Source organism: Lolium perenne, chromosome 2 (assembly GCF_019359855.2).
Source record: "Lolium perenne isolate Kyuss_39 chromosome 2, Kyuss_2.0, whole genome shotgun sequence".
NCBI lineage: Eukaryota > Viridiplantae > Streptophyta > Magnoliopsida > Poales > Poaceae > Lolium > Lolium perenne.
In genome coordinates, this window is record NC_067245.2 from 3,916,819 (window position 1) to 3,927,300 (window position 10,482).

The following is a 10,482-nucleotide window of genomic DNA, read 5'->3' on the forward strand; positions in this document are numbered from 1 at the left end:
CTATACCTTGTTCAACCTCGTCTCCTGACAAGTACTCTTTACTCGTACCGTGGTATGTGGTCTCTTATGAACTTATTCATATGCTTGCAAGACATTAGACGACATTCCACCGAGAGGGCCCAGAGTATATCTATCCGTCATCGGGATGGACAAATCCCACTGTTGATCCATATGCCTCAACTCATACTTTCCGGATACTTAATCCTATCTTTATAACCACCCATTTACGCAGTGGCGTTTGATGTAATCAAAGTACCTTTCCAGTATAAGTGATTTACATGATCTCATGATCATAAGGACTAGGTAACTATGTATCGAAAGCTTATAGCAAATAACTTAATGACGTGATCTTTTGCTACGCTTAATTGGGTGTGTCCATTACATCATTCATATAATGATATAACCTTGTTATTAATAACATCCAATGTTCATGATTATGAAACTAATCATCTATTAATCAACAAGCTAGTTAAGAGGCTTACTAGGGACACATTGTTTGTTGACATAACACACATGTATCAATGTTTCGGTTAATACAATTATAGCATGGTATATAAACATTTATCATAAACATAAAGATATATAATAACCACTTTTATTATTGCCTCTTGGGCATATCTCCAACATTATGCGTACCTGAAACTTAAGATGCCGAGCAATAATGGGACCACAATAACTGTTCATGGAAGTTTCTCTCGTTCCGATAACTGCGACAAAGACTTCCAGAATATCGCCTCTAAATTCGGGGTTAGAGAAGAGCTCAATACACTAGATGTACTCACCGACCACAAGCAGCCACCTACCGACAATCGGAGTACAAAAACCACCGAGTTTAACGTTGTGATGCATGTAAAATGCATACATGAACTTTGCATTGTATTACTTATATTTCAATCATATTTGTATCGATGACTAGGCGGCAACAACGACGGAGGAGGAGGAAGCTCTAGTTTTAGTTTGTTAGTTTAATTTTTTTCTTTCATGTTTTAGTTTATTTCTATGAACTATGTGTAAATTGTAGTCAAAATTGTTTAAATCCTACGGAATTTATGCAAATAGTTAACTAGCTTTTTGCTCCTCTATTTTGCTTGGGCTGTTTGCTCCTCTAAACTTACATGTGCTAGTTTGGGAATTGGGACTATTAATTACGAACCATCAAAGTTGACCAGTTCTTTTTTTCGTTATCTTTGTGGTCAACCACGATGCATATTACTACACTATATTTTATGGAACAGTCCACATCTTTTGGCGATAGCCATTTTCTTGTACGGCCCTGAAACCATTTCCGGAACTAAACCAAGTGAACTCTGGCGTGGACTGTAGCCCATGGTACGGGTCTACCTTTCTCCAATTCCAAAGTTTTACTTTGTAGTGTCATACGGAACATGTATATATAGCTTGGAAAGTAAATCTCCTAATCATAGTTGGGTTTTTATATTTATTGGAAAAAGGAACAACTTACCATGATACATTTGATACTGAGATTGGACTGGAGGTGTTGTTTACTTTGGGAGGGCGGGCATACAGGCTTGCAATCAACTTGCATTTGTAGGTCAAATGAAAGAAATGGCTGCTATCTTCATCTACAACTCAACTTAACAAAACACCTTTCAAATAGTTCCACACTTCCACGGATAAAGTAAGTCGATAAAAAAATTAGCACATGGTAGGAATGCAACTTTACCGCCTTGTCAGCGTAAGTAAGAGGAGCGAAATATCTCGACATATTTGGCTATCCAAGTCTTCCCAAAAGCAGTCGACAACAAGCTCGCTTCTATGAAAATGTCCATGAATAGTTCACGATATTTGCACAAAATTTTGACTTGTGAATTCGAAGACGTAGGATATAAGTGGGACCGCACTTGACACCCTATACACATTGGCCAATTTTGTTTAAACTAGTTCACTCAATCAAGAGAAGTCAAATGTAATCTAACTTTGTACATTTTATTACTTTTTAAAATTTCTACAAATTTAACACATATGGTTTTATGTTTTTCTTTGGCTTCAATGCCACTGAATTATATATTTTTTATTTATCTCAAAAGAGAATGCTATGGAATTTTCTTTTTCCTCCTTGGACCTCTTCACCGTGGAAAGAAAAGGATTGGCATCGAGTCAATCGGTTGTGATTCATCTGCCATGGCCTCCCAACCGCCGCCGCCGCCGGAAAAATTCCCCCAACCCGCTCCCACCACCATATTCACCATCGGCGACGACCTCCTCCTCGAGATCTTCGTCCGCCTCCCCTCGCTGCCGTCCCTCGTGCGCGCCGCCTTCGCCTGCCGCGCCTTCCTCCACGCCGTCCGCTCCTTCCCCACCTTCCGCCCCCGGTTCCGCGACCTCCACCCGCCGCCGCTCCTCGGCCTCTTCGTCAGCCACCGCGTCGGAGACATCCCTTCCTTCGTGCCCCTCCGCGGCCTCGCCGACCCGGACCAATCCGCCGTCGTCCGCGGCTCCGATTTCTTCCTCACCCGGGTCCCCGACGACCAGGGCTTCTGGAACGTCACCCACTGCGGCCACGGCTACCTCCTCCTCCACAACTGGGAACACAGGCTCTTCGCCGCCTACAGCCCGCTCGCCGGCGTGCTGCACCGGATCACCGCGCCGCCGGAGGCCGTCCGGGAGCTCTACATCCTGTCTCCCCCGGAACAGCCCCACGGGTCCTTCCGCCTCGTCTGCGTCCAGGAGGACGGCCTGCAGGTGCGCGCCGTCGTATTCTCGTCCGACACCGGGGAGTGGCAGGTTCTGCCGTGGGTGCAGGCCGCGGCGATCAACAAAAACCACCCCGGGGACGACAAGCACTGCCTCCCGCCCAGGACTGGCAAGCTCGTGGATGGGCGCATCTACTGGACGAGACACGACTACGTGATCGTGCTCGACACCGTGACGCTGCAGTTCTCTTCCATGAACCTGCCGCCGTACATGTACGGGCAGAAACCTTTTGTGGTTGGCGAGACCAAGGATGACAAGCTCTGCATGGTTTGCGCGATCGATGAGGAGGACACGATCGCTGTTTGGGTCTGGAGAGCTGACGCTGGCCGTGTCGAGGAATGGGTGCTGGACAAGGAGATCGAATTGGAGGATCTGTCCGCGCTGAAGCTGGTGGCGGTTAAGCAGGGCTTTGTGCACTTACACTGGATGGCCGTTGAGGAACCGGGAAATGTTCCTCTTTGCCACTTCTTCTCCCTCTGCCTGGAGAAAGAAGAGATGAAGAAGATCTTTGCTCTCTATGAATACGAAATGGAGTGGTCCTATCCCTACATCATGCCGTGGCCTTCTTCCTTGGTGTGCAACAAGGTGAACCCTCAAATTTAAGCTGATGGTCGACCAAGAACAAGGATACTCAATCCATATTATTTTGTTGCACTACACTTAATCGGTATGTTATGTGCTCATGGTTTGCTATGGTATTAGGATGCAATGCTGGTTAGTTTATTCACTTGTAGAATAAGTCAAGACGATGGATGTTTTTAGGAATCACAACCAGTCATCTGTGAACTTTCTTTGAGCAATAATAATCTGTGAACTTCTGTATGTCCAAAAATAAGTACCCCATTCTTAGCTTCTTTGATCATTGCCAGCTCTGTGCTAGAGCTTTGAGTAAATGACCTGTTTGGAAGATCAGTCCTATCCTGGGCTAACCATATTGTACTGCTCAGCCTATATTGACCATGTTGCCGTTGCAAAGACAAATTTGATGATCTTTTAGCCGGTTGCTTCACTTGATCACATTGTTTGCATATAAAAATATATCATTCTTGATCCCATTATATTTTATGCATTTGAGCTGGTACAGGAATTATTTTCATCTATTGACCAGAAGGTTTTTAAATTAACCGAGAGATCACTTCTTTCTGATATACTTGTATGAGCAACATTTGTTGTTCTCTTGCCTGTCATGCATACACGTGAATAAGTACCATACATTAGTTTTATTTTCTGTATATAAAATGTTTGACCTGTAGATGTTGGTTCCAACAACATATGCATTCTTCACTGCCTGAATTAAAAATACTACGAATTACAGAGTTCAGTACAAATAAAATTGGAAAATGATACAAATTACAGGATTGAATTGTTACTCTCCCATTATTTTTTTAATTGCCTTTCTTTTATCCGTGCACTACAAAATGGTTTCTCAAAGCAACAAGACACACTATCTGAGTACAGGACTAAGAATTTCTCATTCTCGGTAAGGACATTTCCATGGTTTTAAAGGCGCCAAGGCAGACGTTTTTCTAAGGCGGAGGGGGAGCGCCTGGACGCTGAGGCGACGCCTTTAAAACCATGGACATTTCACTAGCTCTCAACGGTATATTCTGTATATTATATTCACACAACAACAAACAGCCAGCACTCCATTCACTTTAGTGTATTCCCCTTCAACAGAAAAAAAAAACGAAGGTGGATGTTCTTTTTTCAGTATGATTACTACCCTTATAAGCATTACTAGTTCTTCACACCTTCCGGAAATAACCGTCTATTATTTAGCTAACTAACTGTTCAGACACTGGTGATATGTTGGAGTTACACTATGGCTTTCTTTTGGGCATTTGTTTAGCGTCGTCAATGGCTTCTCTCGAGTGCTTATCAGAACCGCAGCAAGAAAACATTGTAGTGGAATATCACAAAACCTTTGCACCAAGACCCATGAACAATTTGTGCCTATTTATACACAGTCATGAAAAGCGAAGACACCTTTCCGACCACATTACTTTAACTGCAGCATTTTGATAGGCTTTTATTAAGCTGAAACAACAATACATAATGATGCTTTTTTTGGGCAACTCAAGCAACTAATTATCAAGCAGATCTCACATCTACTTATTATCAAACCGCTGAATTTTCTTCCAGAAATGTGGGGATGGTCGGGCAAGCAAGTAAGTAATCTTGCAGTTTAATTGCCTGCTTGTCTCATTGGAAAAACACAGCTGTTGTTGTACTCTTTGAATCAAACTGTGCTCCTCATTGCATTCCTTGGTGTTCATCAGTGTAGCATCACAAATTTTAGGCTGCATTACGGAAGATGGCTCATTTTCTCTCTTTTTGTGGATGATGTTTCTGGATCATCGATAATTACAATTTCTTGACAGTTAGATTTGGACTCCTGGTGACTTTGTTTCCTTGATGGGTAACGCTTCGCATGAGAGTGACTGCGTGGAGGGATCGACCACGGAAGAGTGAATTCGAGTAGGAGCTATCCTTTTAGCTCATATCCTTTCAGATCTTAGGGAAAAGCTAATGTCTTTTGGCCTCACAAACTGTTGCCATTCAACAACTAGCAGTTTTCTTTAGATATTTCGTGTATTATAGAAATCTCTTGCGCACAGAGAGAACATATAGCCAACTAATTGGGCAATTGCTTGTATATATGAACCAGCTAATTAATAAAATTCCGAGAGACTCCTCTGTCCTGAATGTGTCGTCGAGAAAACAACAGGAAGTTCATCTCTCCGTATGTACGGACAAGAGCTATGCCTTTTGTTTGCACCCATGAGACATGAGATGATTCCGTACATGGGACACTCCACATGATTCTATTTGTCCTTAGTAAAAGAACTGTTTCATCATGAGCTGTATGCATCCAGAAAAACAACGGTACTAGCGGCCGAAAAGGCAAGACCAGGATCAATTCTTCAGAGCTGCGATAAATCGGTTATTCAGATTAATATTATTTCCCTTTCCAGAGAAGAGTTCGTAAGGAAGATAATTGGCCCATATGGAGTGGCAACTATATGTGTAATGTCAACGGAATATGAAATCAAATAAATAAATAAAAGAGGAAAAGTATACTTGTGCTATTTGCATTGACAAATGATCTGCAAAATTGCATCTAAATAAGATCCATGCGGGGAGTATGAATCTTGAAAAAACTATGGGAGAAGAGCAAGAGGGGCCAAAGTGTTCTGCCCTGCGAGTGCCACCCGTCAATTTATATGTACAGGCATAGACATGCCAATCCCAGCCTTGACATCCCTTGTTGTTTCCAAACTTGAAGAAACAGAGGCATCAAAAACTGTCTCTGTGCCAAGGAAGAAACGGGCATGGAGGACGAGCAGAGCGCCAGAGCTACGGCTACTACGTCTGGTCTAGGCAAACACGATAATGGTGTCCACGACAACCCGGAGGATCTAGGGAGCACCAGCAATGGCATCAGCTCCCTGGAGCAACCCCTGCTGAGGAGAAACACTACCCTGACAGCGAACCACCTCGCCATCGTCGGTGCCAAGGTGTCGCACATTGAGAGCCTCGACTACGAGTGAGTGAGCGAGCATTCCATTTCTTTGTTGCAGCCAAGTTTCATTCATTGTGGATTGCCATTGCGGCAGGATCATCGAGAACGATCTGTTCAAGCACGACTGGAGGAGCCGGTCCAACGTGGAGGTGCTGCAGTACATCTTCCTCAAGTGGGCCTTGGCGTTCCTCGTCGGCCTCCTCACCGGCGTCATCGCCTCGCTCATCAACCTCGCCATCGAGAACATCTCCGGCATCAAGATGATCCACATGGTGCAGCTCGTCCGAGATAAAAGATACTGGACCGGCTTCTTCTACTTCTCCGGCTTCAACTTGGCACTCACCTTCGTGGCTGCCGTGCTTTGTGTGGTCTTTGCGCCCACCGCCGCTGGCCCGGGCATCCCCGAGATCAAGGCCTACCTCAACGGCGTCGACACGCCCAACATGTTTGGTGCGCCACAGCTTATTGTCAAGGTCCGTCCACCTCTCGAAATGCAACTGGATCGTAGCTGCTCAAGTGAATGAAAATGAACAACTGAACTAATAGGTTGCTCCATGCTCAGATCATCGGCAGCATTTGTGCGGTCTCGTCGGGGCTCGATCTCGGCAAGGAAGGCCCGCTTGTGCACATCGGCGCGTGCCTCGCCAACCTGCTCAGCAAGGGCGGCGCCGGCCGGTTCCGCCTCCGCTGGAAGTGGCTGCGTTACTTCAACAACGACCGTGACAGGCGCGACCTCATCACCTGCGGCGCCTCGTCTGGGGTGTGCGCGGCGTTCCGCTCCCCGGTCGGCGGCATCCTGTTCGCGCTGGAAGAGGTGGCCACCTGGTGGCGGAGCACACTGCTGTGGCGCACTTTCTTCAGCACGGCCACCGTGGTGGTGGTTTTGCGGGGCTTCATCGAGGTATGCCGCAACGGACGGTGCGCGCTGTTTGGCGAGGGCGGGCTCATCATCTTCGACGTCGGCGACGTCACCGTCAACTACCACCTCAACGACCTCATCATCGTCACTCTCGTCGGCGTCATCGGCGGACTCCTCGGCGCCCTCTACAACTACCTTCTCCACAAGGTGCTCCGCCTCTACAACCTCATCAACGGGAAGGGCCGGATGGCGAAGCTAGCACTGGCTCTAACCGTGTGCGTGTTCACGTCGGCTGGGCTGTACGTGCTCCCCTTCGCCGTGCCGTGCACCCCGTGCGACCCGGCGTTGGGCATCGCGTGCCCGACCAACGGGATGAGCGGCAACTTCAAGCAGTTCAACTGCCCTGCCGGCCACTACAACGACCTGGCCAGCCTCCTGCACGCCACCAACATGGACGCGACGCGCAACATCTTCTCCACCGGCACATCCGGCGAGTTCCGCCTCGACTCGCTCCTCATCTTCTTCGCCATCTACTGTGTGCTGGGGCTCTTCACCTTTGGCATTGCCGTTCCGTCGGGGCTCTTCCTCCCCATCATCCTCATGGGCTCTGCCTACGGCCGCATCGTCGCGCTTGTGCTACAGGACGTCGCCCGTATCGACCACGGCCTTTACGCCGTGCTCGGCGCCGCGGCGCTCATGTCGGGCTCCATGAGGATGACCGTCTCCCTCTGCGTCATCTTCCTCGAGCTCACCAACAACCTGCTCCTGCTCCCGATGACCATGTTCGTGCTGCTCATCGCCAAGACCGTCGGCGACGCTTTCAACCCTAGCATCTATGAGATCATTCTGGATCTCAAGGGACTGCCCTTCCTGGTAGGGGTGGGCATAAAAAACCGAGCACCGAACACCGAACCGAACTAACCGGGACCGAAACCGAATACACCGAAACCGAATTAACCGAAAACAATTTCGGTGCTTAAATATGAAAAACCGAATTTATATTAACAAATTCGGTTCTAACCATCTGTTAACCGAAATAACCTAAAAAACCGATATACCGTTAACACATAGCATAATCGTCTCATACACAATCGTTTGAAATAATTTCTTTGCCCAACAACCGAACTCCAAGCAGGCCAAAGTCCCAAACTCCACGATACCTAAAAAAAAGTAAAGGCAGCCCCATGAACGTATTATATATATACAAGTTCCCCACAATAAAATAGTACGTGTATATAAGCATATGTCCAGTTTCATTTTGCTTCATCTAGGTATGTACGAGTAGTTTGCTACTACATGGTCGTATGGTTCCTCGAGTTAGGAGGAGCACTGATAGTATATATATGTACTTAATAGTCCTGGTCGTACGTGGACCTAGCTTATAGTCACGGCAACTGCTAAGCTAATGCGTGCCATCATGCCATCATACGTACTTGACTTATTATTTTTTGTCAAAATTAGGTTAAATCGGTAAAAAACCGAACACCGAACCGAATTTTCAGATAACCGAATTAGAAATTAATTAGAAAACCGATATAATTTCGGTTCTCATTTCTTATTACCCGAATTATCAAAAAAACCGAAAAACCGAACCGAATTTTCGGTTAAAACCGAACGCCCAGGCCTACTTCCTGGAGCCCAATCCGGAACCATGGATGAAGGACATCACCGTCGGTGAGATCGCGGCCGCCAAGCCACGCGCTATCAGCCTCCAGGTCGTCGAGAGGGTGTCCACCATCGTCCATGTGCTTCGGAACACCGGCCACAATGGGTTCCCGGTGGTCGATCGGCCGAGACCCGGCTTGTCGGAGTTGCACGGGCTCGTGCTCCGATCGCATCTCGTCGCCGTTCTAAACAAGCGGTGGTTTCTCACGGAGAAGAGGAAGACAGAGGAGTGGGAGGCCAGGGAGCGGTTCTCGGCGGTGGAGCTCGCTGACAAGAGCTGTAAGATCGACGATGCCAAGCTCACGCAGGAGGAGATGGACATGTACGTTGACCTCCATCCATTCACCAACACCACGCCCTACACTGTCGTGGAGACCATGTCGGTGGCCAAGGCCGTCGTGCTCTTCCGAAGCGTCGCGCTCCGCCACATGCTCATCGTGCCCAAGTACCAAGGCCCTGAGGTGAGCTCAGTTAATCTCAGCGAAGTAAAATGTTTTCATTCCATCCAAATGTACATGCAAAATTTGATTGACACATGAGTTTTTTTCCCGCTTCAGATAACTCCAATTGTGGGGATCTTGACAAGGCAGGACCTGAGGGCGCACAACATCCTGGATGCATTTCCGAACCTGGCAAACAAAAAGATGGCACAATAAGACCGATGCTAGCACCATTTTTGTCAATAACATGACTCATTTCTTACTTCTACCTTTTTGTGTGTATAAGTAGATTCATGTTTGTTTGCTTGCCTTCTCCAACAACTGATAATTGCAGCCAATAAATGTGAAATCACACTCTACACACCAACACCAATGCTGAATACAGAGATTTCTTTTTCTCGTCAGTTGTTTCTACTTACCTCAGGTTTTTCGTTCGTTTTCCTCCTTTTTTTTCTGCTTTTTTCTAGTACTAGTAGTTATGAGCTTTTAATTTCACGCACAAACACAAGATCGGATGTAAGACGACAAACTTTGACTCGGTTAAAGATCGGTGCTGCTCTATCGTGGGAGTCGATGGAAGGCGGCACTGAGGGACTATCTTCATTACTCTTGCTATCTTCTTGGGAAATATGGAACGAGTGCAATGCTAGAGTTTTTAGAAATATGTGCACCATTTTTGTTTTGGTTTCACTCTAACTTTTACCTTTTTCAAAGTAAAATTATTACTACTACCATAGAGCCTATGTGTTGCTACGGTGCCGCATTAAATGAAATGGACAACATTTCATATTTTTGAATCCACACTTGGTACATCACCGAATACAAATGACAGAGAGTCGTTGATTGAACTGTCTTTTGTACCATCCAATAGTACATATCACATAACCTTGGGGATTTCTGATGGGATAGAAATTCTAGTACTTGAACTGGAAATCTTGAATCTCACCTGCTCCCTCCGGTGGTCGAAAGACATGATGTTCTCCTTGGACCCCCTCCGTGACCCATTAGATGTCCCTGTTGACGGTGAGAAGGCCGGCATCAAGTCTGCACTTTAAAGTCCAACTCCAAAACTTACCATAATGGGAAACCTAGGTCAAGTGGGATTGCTCACTTTCCTTGATACATGGCCGGCCAAGGTGGTGGAGTCCATCCCTCTTGGTGGCCGGCTAGGGTTGGTGGAGTCCATCCGAGACTCCACCTTCCATAGTGATTTATTCCGGATGTTTCTAGAACCTTCTAGCACCTTCCATAAATGCACTGGATCATTCCCAAACTTGGAA

At 46.5% G+C, this 10,482-nt stretch overlaps 2 protein-coding genes across 2 annotated transcripts; both read left to right on the forward strand.

The window, feature by feature from the left end:
• The first annotated feature begins 2,117 nt into the window (after nucleotides 1–2,117).
• Nucleotides 2,118–3,724, forward strand: LOC127330947 (uncharacterized). The gene has a single exon (XM_051357028.1). The coding sequence runs from the start codon at nucleotides 2,143–2,145 to the stop codon at nucleotides 3,316–3,318; it is 1,176 nt and encodes a 391-aa protein (XP_051212988.1). The 5' UTR covers nucleotides 2,118–2,142; the 3' UTR covers nucleotides 3,319–3,724.
• Nucleotides 3,725–6,047: 2,323 nt separating this feature from the next.
• Nucleotides 6,048–9,452, forward strand: LOC127330948 (chloride channel protein CLC-b). The gene is made up of 5 exons (XM_051357029.2): nucleotides 6,048–6,262; nucleotides 6,333–6,711; nucleotides 6,801–7,970; nucleotides 8,720–9,223; nucleotides 9,320–9,452. Exons 1-5 carry the CDS (start codon nucleotides 6,048–6,050, stop codon nucleotides 9,416–9,418), a joined length of 2,367 nt encoding a protein of 788 aa, XP_051212989.1. The 3' UTR covers nucleotides 9,419–9,452.
• Nucleotides 9,453–10,482: the final 1,030 nt, after the last annotated feature.

Coding starts and splice junctions, on each gene's coding strand:
- LOC127330948 (XM_051357029.2), top strand. CDS start 6,048: ATGGAGGACGAGCAGAGCGCCAGAGCTACGGCTACTACGTCTGGTCTA. Junction 6,712..6,800: donor CGCCACAGCTTATTGTCAAG/GTCCGTCCACCT, acceptor CTCCATGCTCAG/ATCATCGGCAGCATTTGTGC. Junction 9,224..9,319: donor CCAAGTACCAAGGCCCTGAG/GTGAGCTCAGTT, acceptor TTCCCGCTTCAG/ATAACTCCAATTGTGGGGAT.
- LOC127330947 (XM_051357028.1), top strand. CDS start 2,143: ATGGCCTCCCAACCGCCGCCGCCGCCGGAAAAATTCCCCCAACCCGCT.